Source organism: Haliotis rubra, unplaced genomic scaffold, assembly GCF_003918875.1.
Source record: "Haliotis rubra isolate DU_JTF1 unplaced genomic scaffold, ASM391887v1 Scf397, whole genome shotgun sequence".
NCBI lineage: Eukaryota > Metazoa > Mollusca > Gastropoda > Lepetellida > Haliotidae > Haliotis > Haliotis rubra.
The window spans coordinates 632,477-654,787 of record NW_025767076.1 but is presented as its reverse complement, the minus strand read 5'-3'; the positions used below and the strand labels follow the sequence as shown (position 1 = coordinate 654,787).

General features: G+C 45.4%; 2 protein-coding genes across 2 annotated transcripts in view; one reads left to right on the top strand and one right to left on the bottom strand.

The window, feature by feature from the left end:
* Window positions 1-322: 322 nt before the first annotated feature.
* On the bottom strand, window positions 323-14,740 carry LOC124286979 (translation initiation factor eIF-2B subunit alpha-like). The gene is made up of 9 exons (XM_046723443.1): window positions 14,603-14,740; window positions 10,890-10,991; window positions 10,183-10,322; window positions 8,518-8,634; window positions 8,197-8,309; window positions 7,987-8,055; window positions 7,528-7,603; window positions 807-932; window positions 323-524 (listed from the first exon to the last, which is right to left on the bottom strand). Exons 1-9 carry the CDS (start codon window positions 14,613-14,615, stop codon window positions 369-371), a joined length of 912 nt encoding a protein of 303 aa, XP_046579399.1. The 5' UTR covers window positions 14,616-14,740; the 3' UTR covers window positions 323-368.
* A 215-nt stretch (window positions 14,741-14,955) lies between these two features.
* The window catches only part of LOC124286974 (general transcription factor IIH subunit 3-like), a 29,873-nt gene continuing 22,517 nt past the window's right edge, over window positions 14,956-22,311 (top strand). Inside the window, 7 exon segments of the mRNA XM_046723432.1 lie at window positions 14,956-15,082; window positions 16,801-16,892; window positions 18,673-18,779; window positions 20,807-20,821; window positions 20,823-20,962; window positions 21,522-21,584; window positions 21,694-21,752. Coding sequence (XP_046579388.1) covers window positions 15,073-15,082; window positions 16,801-16,892; window positions 18,673-18,779; window positions 20,807-20,821; window positions 20,823-20,962; window positions 21,522-21,584; window positions 21,694-21,752 — 486 coding nt within the window. The 5' untranslated portion in view covers window positions 14,956-15,072.

Below are 22,311 nucleotides of genomic sequence, written 5' to 3'. Positions count from 1 at the left end.
ACATACAGCTGTACAGCGGGATAACACCACAGTGTTGTACTATGACATGTGACTGTTGTACTGTGACTGTTGTACTGTGACATGTGACTGTTGCACTGTGACATGTGACTGTTGCACTGTCACACACTGTTTCTACAGAGTTTACATGTGGATCAGGTGGTTTGATAATGCATGTCATTCTATCTCCATTGCATAGATTGATGCTCATGATGTGAATGTCTCGACTGTCTGGTCCAGGCAAAAGTATTTACAGCTGCCATCATTTTTGTTATTTATCCACCTTCAAGTCAGTCTCACATATTAATGAAACATGGACATTAAGTATATCACAAGACAGCATTGTTATTTATTTCCCCCAGTACATGATGCTAGCAATACAGTTTGATGAGCTCATCACTGACAGCTGATGGTGTGAGGACCCCGAGGTCGGTGAAGAGGAGGGTGATGTATGCTGGAGGCGTGTAGTCCACCAGGGGGTGCTCCTTGCTCAGGTCACGGCCAGACTTCAGGGTAGATGACTGGTACTGGGGAAAGGGAGACAACTCATCAATACTAGCTGGCCAGGTGTTTCCGCAGAGGAAAACAAAGAGACAGCATTAAGATTATGTTAAGAAGAAACACTCATCTCCTCACATAAAACTCTTATTTCAAGAATGTATATATAGGTACAGGCAGCAGTGTTCCCGCTGTATCAGGACAGCCTAGAAAACATTGGAGGATCAGAAACCTGTGAGATGTAAGAGGTAGTGTCCCTGGATTCAAGACAGACAGGAAGGGCTACAGAAACACTGTGCAACAATACTCACTTTAAACTGGTTGGGCATGTCTTGTTGATTGAGGGGGTATAGCCTCACAAACTTAAAGCTTTCAGCCACCACATACACTGGCTTGTTCATTGCCTGGGCTGAGATAGCCATTGTGTACGTCCCAATCTGAAATAGTTCAAGAAGAAATGAGTCCAGCCTTGAGCTGGTCACACAATAATTTCTGAGAGATGTTTTTGCAGAGTATACGACCGCCTCCGTGGTGTAGTGGTTAGAGCGTCCGCCCGGAGAGCGGAAGGTCGCGGGTTCGATCCCCGACCGCGTCATACCAAAAGACGTTAAAATATGGTACTTCTTGGTCCCTGCCTGGCGCTCGGCATTAATGGGTACAACAAAGACTGGTCGGCTCGGAGTCTTGTGGGGTATTCATGCTTCACTGCGGCATGGTATCTCAGTGGGCTAGCACTATAAAACCAGCTTCAGTCTGGGCTAGTACAAGCAGCCGCACATACAAATACACACGCATGCCCGTCGTCATATGAGCGAAATATTCTCAAGCAAGACGTTAAACCCAATTTCACCTAACCACCTTTGCAGAGTATACTCAATGTTTCTGCTTGCTCTGATCAAACACCAACATTACGAAGACTTTCAAAACATACTGGCTGTGTTGGTTACCTTGTTGATTATCCCCCCACTCTCCACCACCCCCAGTCTACATCAACATGTCTCCCACACACGACCCACCCTGGCTGTGTTGGTTACCTTGTTGATTATCCCCACACACTCCACCACCCCCAGTCTACATCAACATGTCTCCCACCTCGACCCCTGGCTGTGTTGGTTACCTTGTTGATTATCCCCCCACTCTCCACCACCCCCAGTCTACATCAACATGTCTCCCACACACGACCCACTCTGGCTGTGTTGGTTACCTTGTTGATTATCCCCACACACTCCACCACCCCCAGTCTACATCAACATCCCCACACGCCACCACCCTGGCTGTGTTGGTTACCTTGTTGATTATCCCCACTCTCCACCACCCCCACCCATCAACTCCCACACACTCCACCCACCCTGGCTGTGTTGGTTACCTTGTTGATTATCCCCCCACTCCACCACCCCCAGTCTACATCAACATGTCTCCCACACACGACCCACCCTGGCTGTGTTGGTTACCTTGTTGATTATCCCCACACACTCCACCACCCCCAGTCTACATCAACATGTCTCCCACACCCTGGCTGTGTTGGTTACCTTGTTGATTATCCCCCCACTCTCCACCACCCCCAGTCTACATCAACATGTCTCCCACACACGACCCACCCTGGCTGTGTTGGTTACCTTGTTGATTATCCCCCACTCTCCACCACCCCCAGTCTACATCAACATGTCTCCCACACACGACCCACCCTGGCTGTGTTGGTTACCTTGTTGATTATCCCCACACACTCCACCACCCCCAGTCTACATCAACATGTCTCCCCACACGACCCACCCTGGCTGTGTTGGTTACCTTGTTGATTATCCCCCACTCTCCACCACCCCCAGTCTACATCAACATGTCTCCCACACACGACCCACCCTGGCTGTGTTGGTTACCTTGTTGATTATCCCCCACTCTCCACCACCCCCAGTCTACATCAACATGTCTCCCACACACGACCCACTCTGGCTGTGTTGGTTACCTTGTTGATTATCCCCACACACTCCACCACCCCCAGTCTACATCAACATGTCTCCCACACCCTGGCTGTGTTGGTTACCTTGTTGATTATCCCCCACTCTCCACCACCCCCAGTCTACATCAACATGTCTCCCACACGACCCACGCCCTGGCTGTGTTGTTGGTTACCTTGTTGATTATCCCCACACTCCTCCACCCTCCAGTTCACATCAACACCCCCAGTCTACATCAACATGTCTCCACACCTCCCCACCCACCCTGGCTGTGTTGCTACCTGGCTGCTTGTTGATTATCCCCACACTCTCCACCACCCCCAGTCTACATCAACATGTCTCCCACACCCACCCACCCTGGCTGTGTTGGTTACCTTGTTGATTATCCCCACACACTCCACCACCCCCAGTCTACATCAACATGTCTCCCACACGACCCACTCTGGCTGTGTTGGTTACCTTGTTGATTATCCCCCACACCTCCACCACCCCAGTCTACATCAACATGTCTCCCACACACACACTCCACCCTGGCTGTGTTGGTTACCTTGTTGATTATCCCCCACTCTCCACCACCCCCAGTCTACATCAACATGTCTCCCCACACACCCACCCTGGCTGTGTTGGTTACCTTGTTGATTATCCCCACACCCCCACTCACTCCACCACCCCCAGTCCACATCAACATGTCTCCCACACTTTCTGACCCACCCTGGCTGTGTTTGGTTACCTTGTTGATTATCCCCCACACTCCACCACCCCCAGTCTACATCAACATGTCTCCCACACACTCCACCCTGGCTGTGTTGGTTCACCTTGTTGATTATCCCCACACACTCCACCCACCCCAGTCTCTACATCAACATGTCTCCCACACACCTGACCCACCCTGGCTGTGTTGGTTACCTTGTTGATTATCCCCCACTCTCCACCACCCCCCAGTCTACATCAACATGTCTCCCACACACCCACCCACCCTGGCTGTGTTGGTTACCTTGTTGATTATCCCCCACTCTCCACCACCCCCAGTCCACATCAACATGTCTCCCACACACCACCCACCCTGGCTGTGTTGGCTACCTTGTTGATTATCCCCCACTCTCCACCACCCCCAGTCTACATCAACATGTCTCCCACACACCACCCACCCTGGCTGTGTTGGTTACACTTTGTTGATTATCCCCACACACTCCACCACCCCTGTGGCTACCTGCCTACATCAACATGTCTCCCCCACACTACCCACCCTGGCTGTGTTGGTTACCTTGTTGATTATCCTCCCCACATCAACTCCACCACTCCACCCCAGTCTACATCAACATGTCTCATCAACACACTCCCACATCACTCCACCCACTCTGGCTGTGTTGGTTACCCTTGCTGATTATCCCCCACACTCCACCACCCCCAGTCTACATCAACATGTCTCCCACACCCTGGCTGTGTTGGGTTACCTGCTTCACCCCCAGTCTACATCAACATGTCTCCCCATTACCCACACCCACACACTCCACCACCCCCCAGTCTACATCAACATGTCTCCCACACACCCACCCACCCTGGCTGTGTTGGTTACCTTGTTGATTATCCCCCACTCCACCACCACCACCCCAACAGTCTACATCAACATGTCTGGTTACCACACCACGACTCCACCACCCCCTGGCATGTGCTCACTACCTACCCTTGCTGTGTTGGATTATCCCCACACACTCCACCACCCCCAGTGCTACACATCAACATGCATGTCCCACACACGCACTCCACCCTGGCTGTGTTGGTTACCTTGTTGATTATCCCCACACTCCACCACCCCCAGTCTACATCAACATGTCTCCCCCACACCACTCACTCCACCCTGGCTGTGTTGGTTACCTTGCTGATTATCCCCACACACTCCACCACCCCCAGCCCACATCAACATGTCTCCCCACACACACGACCCACCCTGGCTGTGTTGGTTACCTTGTTGATTATCCCCACACACTCCACCACCCCCCAGCTCCACATCAACATGTCTCCCACACACCACTCCACCCTGGCTGTGTTGGTTACCTTGTTGATTATCCCCACACACTCCACCACCCCCAGTCTCCACATCAACATGTCTCCCACACACCACCCACCCTGGCTGTGTGTTGGTTACCTTGTTGATTATCCCCACACACTCCACCACCCCCAGTTCACATCAACATGTCTCCCACACACCCACTCCACCCTGGCTGTGTTGGTTACCTTGTTGATTATCCCCACACACTCCACCACCCCCCAGTCTACATCAACATCCCACACATCACCCACCCTGGCTGTGTTGCTTTCACCTTGTTGCTGATTATCCCACACACACCACCACCCCCAGTCCACATCAACATGTCTCCCCACACACGCACCCCACTCTGGCTGTGCTGGGTTACCTTGTTGCTGTCCACCACCCCCAGTCTACATCAACATGTCTCCCACACTCCACTCCACCCTGGCTGTGTTGCTACCTTGTTGATTATCCCCACACACTCCACCACCCCTGCAGTCTACATCAACACCCCACACCAGCTCCACTCCTGGCTGTGTTGGCACCTTCTTGGATTGTCTCCACCACCCCCACACATCAACATGCCTCCCCACACAGTTCCCTGGCTGTGCTGGTTACCTTGTTGATTGTCATCCCCACACTTCCACCACCCCCAGCCCACATCAACATGTCTCCCACACACCCACTCCACCCTGGCTGTGTTGGTTACCTTGTTGATTATCCCCACACACTCCACCACCCCCAGTCTACATCAACATGTCTCCCACACGCGACCCACCCTGACTGTGTTGGTTACCTTGTTGATTATCCCCACACACTCCACCACCCCCAGTCTACATCAACATGTCTCCCACACACCCACCCTGGCTGTGCTGTGTTAGCAATCCTGTTGATTATCCCCACACACTCCACCACACCCCCAGTCTACATCAACATGTCTCCCACACGCACTCCACCCTGGCTGTGTTGGGTTACCTTGTTGATTATCCCCACACACTCCACCACCCCAGCTCCACATCAACATGTCTCCCACCCACCCACCCTGGCTGTGTTGGTTACCTTGTTGATTATCCCCACACACTCCACCACCCCCCAGTCTACATCAACATGTCTCCCACACACTACACCCACCCTGGCTGTGTTGGTTACCTTGTTGATTATCCCCACACACTCCACCACCCCCCAGTCTACATCAACATGTCTCCCACACGACTCCACCCACCCTGGCTGTGTTGGTTACCTTGTTGATTATCCCCACACACTCCACCACCCCCAGTCTACATCAACATGTCTCCCCACACACTCCACCCTGGCTGTGTTGGTTACCTTGTTGATTATCCCCCCACACTCCACCACCCCCAGTCTACATCAACATGTCTCCCCACACACTACTCCACCCTGGCTGTGTTGGTTACCTTGTTGATTATCCCCACACACTCCACCACCCCCAGTCTACATCAACATGTCTCCCACATGCGACCCACCCTGGCTGTGTTGGTTACCTTGTTGATTATCCCCACACACTCCACCACCCCCAGTCTACATCAACATGTCTCACTCTACTCCACTCTGGCTGTGTTGGGCTACTTTGTTGATTATCCCCACACACTCCACCACCCCCCAGTCTACATCAACATGTCTCCCACATGCACTCCACCCTGGCTGTGTTGGTTACCTTGTTGATTATCCTCCCCACTCTCCACCACCCCCCAGTCTACATCAACATGTCTCCCCACACAAATACACCCACCCCCTGCTGTGTGTTGGCATACCTTGTTGATTATCCCCCACACACTCCACCACCCCCAGCTCCACATCAACATGTCTCCCCCACACTAACACCCACCCTGGCTGTGTGTTGGTTACCTTGTTGATTATCCCCACACACTCCACCACCCCCAGTCTACATCAACATGTCTCCACACCACTCCACCCTGGCTGTGTTGGTTACCTTGTTGATTATCCCCCACACACTCCACCACCCCCAGTCTACATCAACATGTCTCCCACACACGCACTCCACCCTGGCTGTGTTGGTTACCTTGTTGATTATCCCCACACACTCCACCACCCCCAGTCTACATCAACATGTCTCCCACACATTCTACACCCACCCACCCTGTGTTGGTTACCATTGTTGATTATCCCCCACACTCCACCACCCCCAGTCTACATCAACATGTCTCCCACACACCCACCCACCCTGGCTGTGTTGGTTACCTTGCTGATTATCCCCACACACTCCACCACCCCCAGTCTACATCAACATGTCTCCCACACACGACCCACCCTGGCTGTGTTGGTTACCTTGTTGATTATCCCCACACACTCCACCACCCCCAGTCTACATCAACATGTCTCCCACACGACCCACCCTGGCTGTGTTGGTTACCTTGTTGATTATCCCCACACACTCCACCACCCCCAGTCTACATCAACATGTCTCCCACACATGCCCCCCACCCACCCTGGCTGTGTTGGTTACCTTGTTGATTATCCCCACCACTCCACCACCCCCCAGTCTACATCAACATGTCTCCCACACACCCACCCACCCTGGCTGTGTTGGTTACCTTCTACATATCAACATGTCTCCCACACACCCACCCACCCTGGCTATGTTGGTTACCTTGTTGACACACTCCACCACCCCCAGTCTACATCAACATGTCTCCCACACACCCACCCACCCTGGCTGTGTTGGTTACCTTGTTGATTATCCCCACCACTCCTCCACCACCCCCAGTCTACATCAACATGTCTCCCACATGCACTCCACCCTGGCTGTGTTGGTTACCTTGTTGATTATCCCCACACACTCCACCACCCCCAGTCTACATCAACATGTCTCCCACACACCCACCCACCCTGGCTGTGTTGGTTACCTTGTTGATTATCCCCACTCTCCACCACCCCCAGTCTACATCAACATGTCTCCCACACACCCACTCTGGCTGTGTTGGTTACCTTGTTGATTATCCCCCACCTCCACCACCCCAGTCTACATCAACATGTCTCCCACACACGACCCACCCTGGCTGTGTTGGTTACCTTGTTGATTATCCCCCCACTCTCCACCACCCCCTCAGCTCCGATGAGGACCAGGTCCACCTTCTCCATCACATACCTACAACACAGCAAGCATGTCCTGTTGAAGCACAAGGTTTTACTTCAAGTGGCCAGATATGAATATCATTCCTATTTTGTACTAAACATACTTTGTCTGTTATAGAAGTCTGCACTTGGCAGTATTCCAGCAATACGTCAGAAGCATGTCCACACTTAAATCTGAATCAAGTGATCGATATTATATATAGAAGCAACGATCCATTTCATGATGACACAAAATCAACCAAGTCAAAGGTCTCCCACTCGATCCATTCAGCTGGCTCTCCCGACCAGCATTTAGCTGCTTGCCAACTATTTTAGTACTGAATCCCTGCAAGTATGTTGAACATACCAGTAGACAGCTTATCGCAATAACTAGACATGAATCAGAACAGAGTTTACCCTACAGCTGCATCCAGGACAACTGTGGTTGGTATACCAAGGGCAGACAACTCCTCACAGGTCTCAATACTGTAAAGAAGAGAACATAGTTCAGTACAAAAGCAAATCATTCATCTTTAGGTGACAGAAGAAACCAAACAGGTTGACAATCTGGATGTAAAAGTAGCTGACATGCAGCCATCACTATAGACACTAATCAGACGCACATACCCAGATTTGTCGGGGAGAGATTCCGACACATACACCTTGAAACGACGGCGCGCAGCAGCAGCATCTCGCAACACCTGCAGCACCACCCGTGACCGAGAGTGAGTCAAGATAGTCTGCACACAGACAAACATGGCATCAGGTACTGCGGACAGTGAGCAAGCGTTAATTAGGGCAGTTCAACAATACAACCGTATGTACAAAGCATGTCATGGGGATAAACAGTGGACATGCCATTCATGTTAATATTGATTGTAAAAGTAATTATCCTCAAAACTGTGTGCTTCTTGACGATCCTGTTCCTCACAGTGCTGGTATACGTACAGATCCGTCTGTGATGAATGGATGAGTAATCTTGGCTATTTTCTGTCTTGAACTGGCCACTTTCTGCAGAAACATGTTTCCCCTCTGAACCAAGATTTTCTGACATTCTTGAAAATCCTGAAAAGAAGAATATTTCCTTCATAAGAGCATGAATTTTAAACACATTCTAATCCCATGATTGTGTGTGAGCAACATGTGTCATTAGTTGAGTTGCTTTTAATGGTGGAAGAGATGCAAACTGGTCCGCTTATTTCGGTTTTCCTGTATATAATTGCTTCAAATGACATCTTGTTCCACTATTATCACCACTGTCCCACTAAGAAACCAGCTATTATTTCCTCTTGTTTTCAACTGCTGCCACCAATGAAAGATTTGTACTCAAACATCCATCGCCATTACATCCTCATCACCTGACCCAGTATCCCTGCAATATGTACCAAACATCTCATCACTTACCATTACTGACCAGTTACTTAGCAATATTACAGTTTCTCCAAGTCATGGACAGTGTTAACACTTCTGGTGTTAAGAATCATTTCCCTTCTACCTTAAGCTTCAAAACATGTGTTCTAGTGGAGAGTGAGCTGCATTTGTCATTAGTTGTGTGTGAGACACATGTGTCATTAGTTGTGTGGGACATGTGTCATTGTGTGTGTGAGACACATGTGTCATTAGTTGTATGTGAGACATGTGTCATTGTGTGTGTGAGACACATGTGTCAGTTGTATGTGAGACACGTGTCATTAATTGTGTGGGTGAGACATGTGTCATTAGTTGTGTGTGAGGTACAGGTGTCATTAGTTGTGTGTGAGACATGTGTCATTGTTTGTGTGAGACACATGTGTCATTAATTGTGTGTGAGACACATGTGTCATTAGTTGTGTTTGAGGTACATGTGTCATCACTTGTGTGTGAGACACATGTCATTAGTTGTGTGTGTGAGCTACATGTGTCATTAGTTGTGTGTGAGGTACAGTTGTCATTAGTTGTGTGTGAGACATGTGTCATTGTGTGTGTGAGACACATGTGTCATTAGTTGTGTGTGAGACACATGTGTCATTAGTTGTATGTGAGACATGTGTCATTGGGTGTGTGAGACACATGTGTCCTTAGTTGTATGTGAGACACATGTGTCATTAATTGTGTGGGTGAGACATGTGTCATTAGTTGTGTGTGAGGTACAGGTGTCATTAGTTGTGTGAGACATGTGTCATTAGTTACGTGTGAAACACATGTGTCATCAGTTGTGTGTGAGACACATGAGTCATTAGTTGTGTGTGAGGTACATGTGTCATCAGTTGTGTGTGAGACACATGTGTCATTAGTTGTGTGTGAGGTACATGTGTCATTAGTTGTGTGTGAGGTACATGTGTCATTAGTTGTGTGTGAGGTACATGTGTCATTAGTTGTGTGAGGAATATGTGTCATTAGTTGTGTGTGAGGTACATGTGTCATTAGTTGTGTGTGAGACACACATGTCATTAGTTGTAGGTAACAGACAAAGATATGTGTCCCTTGTTTATCACTAATATGACCTATAACTAACATATTGATGGAAGGCCTCTCTATCACGTGTCCCCTGTTTATCACTAATATGACCTATAACTAACATATGGACGGAAGGCCTCACCATCAAAGACTGCCTCATCATGGTGAAATACTCACTGAATGTTGGAGATTTGCCAGTGTGATGAAGCGTAGAAACAGCTCACAGCCTGATGATATGGACGTGACACTGCTGTCAGTCTGTGTCAGGGTGTTGATTGCATCCTTCAGACGTTCCCTCATCTCCGACAGAGTTTCCACTGCAACCAACAACCAGTGAGAAAATACACATCACTGTTGCTGTGGACCAGAGCGGAATATCTCAATGGTTTAACTAATCTTGCTACAAATCTCAAGAGTCCATAAGCATAACTCTATTTGCTATTCCTCAAAACACTTTCTAAAGTTCAAAAAGTCTTCATTATGTTTATCACCTCCTCAATTCTAACATTGCAGAGGATTCAGGGAACAATATGATATAATCATATAATACAGTTTTCGTATTGTCATTTTATTAACCTTTTTAAACCTTTTCTAAATGTCTAGAAATCAAATCATTTTGTAAAAGTTTATGCATTTCATTGCTAGACAGCCACTATTTTCCCGGAAGTAAGTTTTCATACACCGAACCGAAGCTGACCGAACCTAAGACCTTGTACCCCAATATGTACAATACCATGGTAAGAGTACCGTTTCACCCCTAGTATCCATATGTGGTGGAGGTAGTGCAAACCTTTGAAGTATCCATGATGCAGGACTATTGAGAACTATGACCAGTATAGGACCAAAATATTTTAATATCAACATGATACTCAAACTGTCCTTGCCTTTGTTTGCTTCAATGAACTTCAGGAGAGTTTTGATGGCAGCAACAGCAGCAGAAATATCTGGGTCATCGTTGATAAGCTTGTTAAAATATGACAGGATATCTGCAAAACATAATGATGAATAAGACACAAACAGTTACAGTCTGTTTGAGACAAAATGATAAATTGCAATTTAACACAAAAACAAATAGACATAAAAGAATCAAACTAACGCTGACTGCAATAAAAACAACAGACCAACTCTAGAAAAAGAAAGCATAATTTGTGTCACAAAAGTAAAAAAGTTGCTTAAGAAACTGTCATCATTTATTTGTGCGTTTTACAAGTTTGTTACAAGGGTGCATTGGCAACTAAAGGAACAGCTTTGTTGAGAACCCGTTAACGCACATGCATCTCGCATTTTGCGCTGTTCCTTTAGTTGCCACTGCGCCCTTGTAACAAACTGGTAAAATGCACAAATAAATGATGACAGTTTCTTAAACAACTTTTTTATTTTTGTGACACAAATTATGCAATTTCTTCCTAGAGTTGGTCTGTTGTTTTTATTGCAGTCCGCGGTAGTTTCATTCTTTTATGTCTATTTGTTTTTCTGTTAGATTGCAATTCATCAGTATCATTTTGTCTCAAACGGACTGTAAGAGACATCTTTGTTTCATTTAGTCCACAAATCAATGTGATTTAACACAAAAATAGTGATCACTGCTCATTGGTTTGAAAAGGGTGGATTTTGACTTCTCTGTCTCATAAATATTGCTTAGATAAGTTAGATAGTTTATTTTAACGTGTGTATTTATGAGTATATACAAACATGCTATGTTCATATATGCATTGTATTTGTGTTCATATTTCTTCAAAATGTGTTTCTGTGTTTTGATCTCACAATCTCAGAGTGAGCCACCTATGGAAGTTTGTATGTAGTTGATAATGCAGAAGATTGCCATGCTTTGATAAGACAGATTTGATGTTGTGGTGGGGTGACTGAGTGAATTTTGGTTTTATCAATCTGAGCATTCAAACAGATTATCAATTTGCCGGAATGTACATGCAATAAACTGATAAGCTGATAAAGAGCAGAGGTACAGATATGCTGCGTATCTGCGTAAATTATTTGAAAACTGAATTCCCATTAAATCTATTGCGTACAAGTACGCTTCAATTTTTGCAAATAGCCAACAAATTTGATGATACACACAAAGCGAGTACATAACTCAATGACTAAATGAAAAAGTTATCTGTAGCGCTGAAGCAGTGCAGTGTCATTTACAGCAACATGTTTTGAGCATGGTGGTCATGGTCTTACATCTATATGATCTATGTTATAGAATGCAAGCTTTCATTTACAACACAAAATACATCTAACCAATTATTTATGATTTGCATTTTAGGTTAACACTATTATAAACCTGGTGAGAATGTGCTTCTGTCACTACTTCCTCATCTTGGATGCATTGTGTCAATATCAGAATTATCGTCAGTTAATATCCCAAAGCGAGCTGAATTCGATCTTCTGGTGATTTTGACGATTACATTGCTCGCGCTATATCAGCGGAGTATGTGCACGATCTGAGTGCACAAGCAGTTTCATCGGTAGGGCGGATGCCCAGTCATTGTCGTGAGAGGTTTTACTGACAATGGAAATCCAGAAGTTAAGTTATATAAAAAGCAAACATACATCAATATTATTTACCCGAGATCGTTAATACTACTTCAGATGCAAAATCAATTGCCAATATAACAAAATATAGCAAGCGAAAATTCGGTAAGATCAGTCATCTGCTAGTTACAGGCAGTATATAAATAGGAAGCCACGTGATCACAACACTCCCTGGCAGTGCCGAGCGAAAAGTATGGCTCATCGTTGAAAACCCATAATACCCGAGGTGGAGAGCGGCAACGATTTCACCGATACGATGTCATCAACGCTATTTTTGTAGAAAACACTTGATATGTTTGTGTGAAATAGATGAATACACTATTTATCACTCAAGGTTAGTAAAATAAAAACTTTAAATTATTTTTAAAGATAAAAATTACGTTTTTGTCTTACATCGTCGATAACCCCTGACACCGGGATATTTATGAGGAAAACATTCCACTTATAATCAGTTGGAAAACTCCAAAAATATGCGTGAACATTCAATAAAAAAAAAAATTAAATTGCATAATATAGAAATGACTGATTCAATCTAAAAAATATTGTTTTGATTGCCAAGCAAATGCTTGAAAGAGTATCCTATATCAAATATTCGGCTGTAGGTGAATTCGTAACCAAAACCGGTTCGTAGACGTGGAAATCCGGTGAATTCGTAGACGGATTGTGCGGTGAATTCGTAGACGTTATTAAAATGGGAAAAGTTCATCCTCAATGATGAAGAAAATCGACGAAAAGTGTTTGCATTTTGTGAAATAAATAAAATATATCAGGGAAGTATGATCGGCGGTGAAAATATCCTTAAATAATAAAATAACAAAATATGCTTCACAGTGGTCCATGTCACAAATTCCGACAAATCATAGGCCGCTAATATATTAAATTCTGTTGTGTAAAATTAAAAGAAATGTATTAGGTAAGTATCGGCATTCAACGTTTAACTACGCAGACCAGCGGCTACTGGCTACTGGCTACTGACTAACTTCGTAACATGTTGACTGTAACCTGCTACTGACTGACTGTAACTTGGTTACATGTTGACTGTAACCTGGCTACTGACCAACTGTAACTTGGTCACATAATGACTGTAACCTGGCTACTGACTGACTGTAACTTGGTTACATGTTGACTGTAACCTGGTTACTGACTGTAACCTGATTAATGAAGGTAACTTGGTTACATAATAACTGAACTCTTTTTAACACAAGATTCATTTAGAATCATCAGTTCGCATTCTGGGGAATCTACAATGTATTTTCATAAAACAAAATTAAGTAACTTTCACACATGATAATTGCTTCTTGATAGCCACATGATTTGTTCCATATTGAACAAATACTGTAGGAAAATCTTTTTTTCCTTTCCGTTTCCCCCACGCCCCAATTTTTAAGACCACCCTAACAAACAAAACCCTCTTTTAGACACTTTATGATGTGTGTAGAAGTTCCTCTTTACCCGGAATAAATTCTGTGTGTGCGGAACTAAATAATTGTTCCGCATGCACTATTACAGGAACAAACGTTGGAATGAAAAGTTCCGCCGGAACTTTTACTATGGGGGAACCAAATCTTTTTTACAGTGGCAGCATCGCCTTTGCGACACAGGGATAGACACAGGATAACAACTTCGTTATAAACATTCTAAGTAACATCTAAGTAAAAATCAAACTTAATATATACTATATATTCAATTATTTATACACGTCTACGAAATCACCGTCTACGAACCGGTTTTGGTTACGAATTCACCGAGTCTACGAACTGGTTTTGTCTACGAAATCACCGTCTCCCAAATATTCGTGGTATGTGCTGCTCCTCACTTTACAATATGTTATAATTAGTGTCAGTATCGTCACTTATTGCAAATAACTGCTGCAGTACAGGTATATTTATTGACACAGGACTGTTATCAGAAACAGTAGGAAGGAGAGAGAACTAACATTGTTGACAATATCCACTACAGCAATCTAACAAAGCCATATGGATATTTTCCCAGAAGGTCTGTGTGTATAAAGCAAAGATGTGCGATCAAAGCAACATAAAGTTAACATTTATCCGCGTACCGTTCTTGTCCATGGTTGGATTCAAACGTCTTATAAGTAACGAAATGCTGTTCCAAGACTTCTTGCATCAGATACCAGCGAGATTTTCGTTTTATGCAACAGTTATCTTCCCCTTTCCGTACGAAGAAACGCGGATGTTTATTCGTTTAAACGTTATCACATTGGCCAATTGGAGACACTCTTATATACAGAGCAATTCGGATATTAAACCGGACCTTAAACTTTCAATGTGATATTTGCTTTTATGCCAGAACAATTGCCATACAACATAGTTTTATGTGATATATACTATCAATAAATAATGTGCTTAAGACATGGACGAAAATGTGTGAAAACGAAACTGATGACAGGTGGTGAAAGAAGAGAGGAAGACCCGGCTTTTAGATATAAAAAATTAAACATGGCGGCTTCCATGAAAATGTGACTTTCACGTCGCTATTGGATTTTGGGAGAAGTTCGTATGTTGATGAATGATGTCAGGTGTGTGGTTATGTTTATCAAGAATTTATATGAGCAACAAGAGCGCTGCCATTTCAATAGCTATCAGTGATCATAGCCCTGCTATAAAAATAAGTTTCACGATTACCTCGATCGTAACTAACAGACTAAGAAAATCTAAGGCGTTTCTCGCATGTCTAAGGTTGTGTGTGGGTAAATTATATCATTTTGCTAAATAAGTCAATGCAATACGACGAAAGTCCTTAACTTCTTCATGTGTGATACCGGTAAGAGTTCGTCCCGTTCCACCATCCCAAATGATACAGAACCGAAACCTAAATTCGTGGATAACCATGATTCGTGGATCGCAGTAATTATCATGCTTTCTCGTAAATAAGTCTCGTATGACATTACAGAGCAGTAGTTTTGATGTACACACAGTGCCACACCTCGCTGACAAAAATGTTCCTAATCTCTGCATTTTTATTTGTATGCGTAAATACGCTAAAACTAATTGCCCGGCACTGAGATAAATAGTCCAAGATCACTAATGTCACTAATAGCAAATTTTGTTTTTACAAAATGTCGAGTTAAAAAAGATACCGTTAGCACCAACCTTCTCACATCTTGTTGACTGCTTTCCTAGTGTCAATACTTACTGCAAAGGGCTGTCGTACATAGTGATATATTGTAACCGACTACATAATCCTCAAACCAAGGTTACATCACATTTTGTGTGCCCACAAATGGTTGTTGATTTGAAATGGCTTCAGTAAACAAACATTTCATTCACGAGTGGAATATTAGGCATTCTCAGTTTGCTGAATCAATGAATAAAATAATCAGTGAGTATACAAAATGAAATCGCGCATTCGAAATATGATTGTTGCTGCACTTTCCTTATATCCATGAATCAAGGTTACGCGAGTATATACTAAAATTATTGATAAAACCTAACATAACAATTACTAAGCTGTACAATTACTAGTTAACTAAAAAAACACTAAGAGCCCCAAAATTAATTACAATATATAGGGTCGAACCACGTTGCAGTACCTCTGTTAATCTGCAGAAGAAAGAATTGGGCAATATGGGGGAATGGAAGGAACTCTTTCCGTGATACCGCCCGTGGTAATATGTTCAAAGACCATCAATATGATGGAGAGTTTGATCCTCAACGAATCAAATCATATTGTGAGGCCAGGAATATTTTACAATACTACCTCGAAACAATGCAAATTGTGCGTAGTTTGCTTAAATTACATGTGTTAATATTGAAAACATTAACCATTAAAACATTTTATGACCAACCATGAAGACACTTTAAAGACTATTTGTAAATGTTTTGTTATTGTTACTGTGTTGACATCTTGAGAAGTTACTTTCTAACTTGTTTTAAAATATAATAACACTCTTTACTTGCTTTACATGACTTCTTTGAAATGATCAGTCAATACTTGTTAGATATCAGTTCTTGATGAATGCATGGTATTTGGAATTTGATTTAGTTTTGTCAGATAAGGCAATCTTTTGGATTGGGTTAGGCAATCTTTGATGATTAAACGATTAAGATTTAGGTTGTGTATGGATAAGTTGCCTCCTCCTCCTCCTCCTAATTAATTCAATGTAGTGTAAACTGTTACTGAAGACTTATACCGAGGATATATATTTTTGTTCCCACCACTGACCGTACTGTTAGCTGGGAAAGTCAGGATGCCACTGTACACACTGACCGGTCCACTGTGGAGTTGTTGTTCCAGACAAGGCTTCAAGCAGTCTGTTGGTGATTGTGCTGGACACTAACCCAGTGTGGTGGGGAGAGAATCTTAATGCAGCACAGAGCAGTAGCAAGGTAAAATACACTCTACACTAATTCAACACTCCTGAGGTCATGCCCAGCTTAGTGTTCAATGATGGGAAATCAGTCTCTCCCTCTGAAACCACATGGTCTATGTGACATAGACCTTGTGGAGTATGTGTGATGGCCAGTGTGAAGCCTTCCAAAGTCTACTCCAATCTATAAAGTGGCTGTCATATTTATAGTGTGATGTTTGGCTTGACTTACTCAGTCATTTCTTTATTGATTACAGTGGACTCTGTCAATACCGGCCTCTGTAAACACCGGCACTCTGTCTACATCGGCACAAAGTTTCAGTCCCGGCAGAAATGCACGTTATTATCATTTAGAAACTTCTGTAAACATCGGCATCCGTCTATTCAGGATATCGGCATTGTTTTTCGGTCCCAACGAACAAGTTGTTATGAAAACGGATCTGTAAAAACCGGCACATGAAAGACGGCGTAACCCTTTGATGCAATTAGGTCCAAATGATGTAAGAACACAATTCGCTGTGACTCCCGAGATTATTCAGAAACGGGAAGTGTTAATCAGTATCTTGTTAATCGGTGAGTGGTAATGCGTAACACTTACACTGAGTAATTAATACATGTTGTGGGCAGTTTGACTGTATAAACAAGCAAATGTTTACATTGTGTTGATTCGCTGGGTATTGACTCCTGAGATTATTCAGAAACGGGAAGTGTCAATCAGTTTCTTGTTAATTAGTGAGTGGCACGTGTCACTTACATAGAGGCTTAATCGTTTGATGGCGGGTATCGCTCGAAAAGCTCTGAACATCAACAATATCACTGTACTCTTGCCGAGAGTATTTTCACATTTGTAAGAAGCGATTTTATTGGATAAAGATTGGTTTCTAACGACGCTTTTCACTACACTCTGCTTATAAGGGTCGTGGATTGGTCAAAATCAGACACGTGACCTAAGCAGCCAATCATATTATGGAAATGGATACCGGTTTTGGGTAAAATAATGCTATTCTGAACATATTAAGAAAGACATCGCTACCTATACGTGAAATTATGGAACGTATTGGACATATCGTGCTAGGTTATGGCCTATGACAAAAATGCTTCATGCATATATTTTCACATTAAGCGCCGTGTCCGCGCCAAGACGGAGGCGTGAAAGCCGAGATGTAACTTGTCAGTGACTTGACTTACATTGCATGATCGCACAAAAGTATGGAAATAGTAATTTTATATGTACGCTTGACAACTTTTATGAATGTTATTGTTGATTTCAATTTATTTAATGATTTCCTCGATGTTTGAAACATCGTTATTTTGCTCTTTGCTCTATTGTAGACCCACCGTCAAGCATAAACAAGAATCGTTGTTTTCAGTAACATTTGCGAAAAATAGTTTATAATTTTAATTCTGCCGATAATATATGATCAGTTGAAATTTACTAAGAGATTTCAGACATTTTATTTGATTTAAACAACATGAATGTGCATTCAGACACTGCCTTGTTTCTTATTCAAACATCTTGTTAATGCTAAAGTGACAGTAACGACAGCTTAACTTCCGCAGTGCAGCAGGCCATAAGTTTAACCTAGCTAAACCGGCACTCTGTCAAAACCGGCATTTTTATTTGGTCCCGACTGATGCCGGTATTGACAGAGTACACTGTATGTTTTTATGTGACCATTTTACCATTTTCTCCAAAAGAGATAAAGAGATTATTAAACAACCATCATGGAATCCCCTATGAACATAATGAATCAAGACTGGTTTTAATTCATCTACACAACCATCTGTCCATGTTACAGTTGAGCCTGTCACAGTGTGTGGATGCAGTGATGGTGTTTGCTAATGCTCACCTGATGTTGGGGCATCACAACCAGCTGGCTGTCATCGCGGCTCACACCAACCAGAGGTAGGGAGGGTGGGAGGGGCTGCACACTAGGGTATCTGTGTTTGAGTACCAGCTGCCCACACCAAGGTAGTGAAGGTGGGGCTGCTGCACACCTGGGTGAGGGTGGGAGGAAGGCAGCTGGAGTATTGCCTAGGAGACAGCAGGGGTCAGTCTGGAGGAGGGTGGGGCTCCTGCACACCTGGGTGAGGTTGGGAGGAAGGCAGCTGAGTATTGCCTAGGAGACTGCAGGGGTCAGTCTGGAGGAGGGTGGGGCTCCTGCACACCTGGGTGAGGTTGGGAGGAAGGCAGCTGGAGTATTGCCTAGGAGACTGCAGGGGTCAGTCTGGAGGAGGGTGGGGCTCCTGCACACCTGGGTGAGGTTGGGAGGTGAAGTATTGCCTAGGGAGACTGCAGGGGTCAGTCTGGAGGAGGGTGGGGCTCCTGCACACCTGGGTGAGGGGGAGGGGAGTTGAAGGCAGACTGAAGTCTGGAGGGAATGGGGCCCTGCACACCCCTAGGAGGACTGGAGGAAGGCAGCTGAAGCATTGCCTGGAGGAGGGGTCAGTGAGGGAGGTGGGGCTCCTGCACACCCTGGGTGAGGGGAGGAAGGCAGTTGAAGTATTGCCTAGGAGACAGCAGGGGTCAGTCTGGAGGAGGGTGGGGCTCCTGCACACCTGGGTGAGGCTGGGAGGAAGGCCTGAAGCATTGCCTAGGAGACTGCAGGGTCAGTCTGGGGAGGTGGGGCTCCTGCACACCTGGGTGAGGTTAGGGAGGAAGGCAGTTGAAGTATTGCCTAGGAGACAGCAGGGGTCAGTCTGGAGGAGGGTGGGGCCCTGCACACCTGGGTGTGAGGGAGGAAGGCAGTTGAAGTATTGCCTAGGAGACAGCAGGGGTCAGTCTGGAGGAGGGTGGGGGCTCCTGCACACCTGGGTGAGGGGTGAGGAAGGCAGTTGAAGTATTGCCTAGGAGACAGCAGGGGTCAGTCTGGAGGAGGGTGGGGCTCCTGCACACCTGGGTGAGGGTGAGGAAGGCAGTTGAAGTATTGCCTAGGAGACAGCAGGGGTCAGTCTGGAGGAGGGTGGGGTTACTACACACCTGGGTGAGGTTGGGAGGAAGGCAGTTGAAGTATTGCCTAGGAGACAGCAGGGGTCAGTCTGGAGGAGGGTGGGGCTCCTGCACACCTGGGTGAGGTTGGGAGGAAGGCAGTTGAAGTATTGCCTAGGAGACAGCAGGGGTCAGTCTGGAGGAGGGTGGGGCTCCTGCACACCTGGGTGAGGTTGGGAGGAAGGCAGCTGGAGTATTGCCTAGGAGACAGCAGGGGTCAGTCTGGAGGAGGGTGGGGCTCCTGCACACCTGGGTGAGGTTGGGAGGAAGGCAGTTGAAGTATTGCCTAGGAGACAGCAGGGGTCAGTCTGGAGGAGGGTGGGGCTCCTGCACACCTGGGTGAGGTTGGGAGGAAGGCAGTTGAAGTATTGCCTAGGAGACAGCAGGGGTCAGTCTGGAGGAAGGTGGGGCTCCTGCACACCTGGGTGAGGCTGGGAGGAAGGCAGCTTGAAGTTTTTGCCTAGGAGACTGCAGGGGTCAGTCTGGAGAAGGGTGGGGCTCCTGCACACCTGGGTGAGGTTGGGAGGAAGGCAGTTGAAGTATTGCCTAGGAGACAGCAGGGGTCAGTCTGGAGGAGGGTGGGGCTCCTGCACACCTGGGTGAGGTTGGGAGGAAGGCAGTTGAAGTATTGCCTAGGAGACTGCAGGGGTCAGTCTGGAGGAGGGTGGGGCTCCTGCACACCTGGGTGAGGTTGGGAGGAAGGCAGTTGAAGTATTGCCTAGGAGACTGCAGGGGTCAGTCTGGAGGAGGGTGGGGCTCCTGCACACCTGGGTGAGGTTGGGAGGAAGGCAGTTGAAGTATTGCCTAGGAGACTAGGCAATGCAAACCAAGGCAGTGTTTAGCCAGGGAAACTTTGTATCTGTAGAGTTGCCTTCCATGATTGCTTTGTCCGTGAGCACAGATGAGACATTGTGTGTGTGATGTTGCTACGTCTCCATGTGCAGTGAGTTCCTGTACCCGAGGGAGGTGGCAGCAGCAGTCGACACAGGGGGACGGAGATACAGAGGCAGAGCAGTATCGCCAGGTGGATGGGAAATATGAACTGTTTGGCCGGGTCAACTCACAGATACAGGCTCAGATCCAACAGCTGGTATTACAAGGTACAGATGGGTATTCAAAGTGTTAATATCTTGTGCCACAATAAGCTCAATTAGTTTGGTCAGCTGTGTAACTGACCACATGTTCCTGGTATTTCATATTTTTACTTGTTTAAAATGCATATTCGACTCTGTAAATTCTCTCCCCAGATAATGCCAGACTGGGGCAGTTGAACTTGGTCATGTTATCTTATGATGTTATGATAACATTACATTTTGTTGATATCATCAGCATGATTAAAAGGGGCGGTGGGGTAGCCCAGCGGTTAAAGTGTCCACTCGTCACGCCGAAGACCCAGGTTCAATTCCCCACATGGGTACAATGTGTGAAGCCCATTTCTGGTGTCCCCTGCCGTGATATTGCTGGAATATTGCTAAAAACGGCGTAAAACGACACTTACTCACTCACTCACTAGGATAATTAAAGGTTTATGTCTTCAGTATTTATACAGATGATACTTGGATATCAATGCTGACTTTTCTTAAGTTTCTGCGTTTGTTGATAGTCCCATGACACTATATTTGAATGTGTCAGTTTGAGTGTGTAAGTGGTATGTTGCAGGCTTGGAGGGAGAGCTGTACTCAGACTCCCTGATTGCAGGACCTCTCACCATGGCGCTGTGCTGTATCCTTCCTCCATATACATCTACAACAGGGACCAACTGTTACTGGGGGTTACGGGTTTGAATTGTGTTCATGTACTAGTGACAGTGGTTGTTACCTTAACTAGACAGATATCCATCGGATGGAAAAGGAAAGTGCATCTGGGGTCTCCATGACTTCAAGAATCTTGGTATGTCCTTGTGTTAATTACTGTACATGTGGTAGATGGTGGTGACAGACATGGATGTGAGCTGGTATGTCCTTGTGTTAATTACTGTGCAAGTGGTAGATGTTGGTGACAGACATGGATGTGAGCTGGTATGTCCTTGTGTTAATTACTGTACAAGTGGTAGATGTTGGTGACAGACATGGATGTGAGCTGGTATGTCCTTGTGTTAATTACTGTACAAGTGGTAGATGTTGGTGACAGACATGGATGTGAGCTGGTATGTCCTTGTGTTAATTACTGTGCAAGTGGTAGATGTTGGTGACAGACATGGATGTGAGCTGGTATGTCCTTGTGTTAATTACTGTGCAAGTGGTAGATGTTGGTGACAGACATGGATGTGAGCTGGTATGTCCTTGTGTTAATTACTGTACAAGTGGTAGATGTTGGTGACAGACATGGATGTGAGCTGGTATGTCCTTGTGTTAATTACTGTACAAGTGGTAGATGTTGGTGACAGACATGGATGTGAGCTGGTATGTCCTTGTGTTAATTACTGTACAAGTGGTAGATGTTGGTGACA

Bases quoted from the DNA above. Each gene is read 5' to 3' on its own strand.
- LOC124286979 (XM_046723443.1), bottom strand. The intron at 7,604-7,986 runs GTAAACTCTGTT...GCTGTGTTGTAG, and splicing joins GTCCTGGATGCAGCTGTAGG to GTATGTGATGGAGAAGGTGG. The intron at 933-7,527 runs GTAACCAACACA...GAACTATTTCAG, and splicing joins GTGGGGGGATAATCAACAAG to ATTGGGACGTACACAATGGC.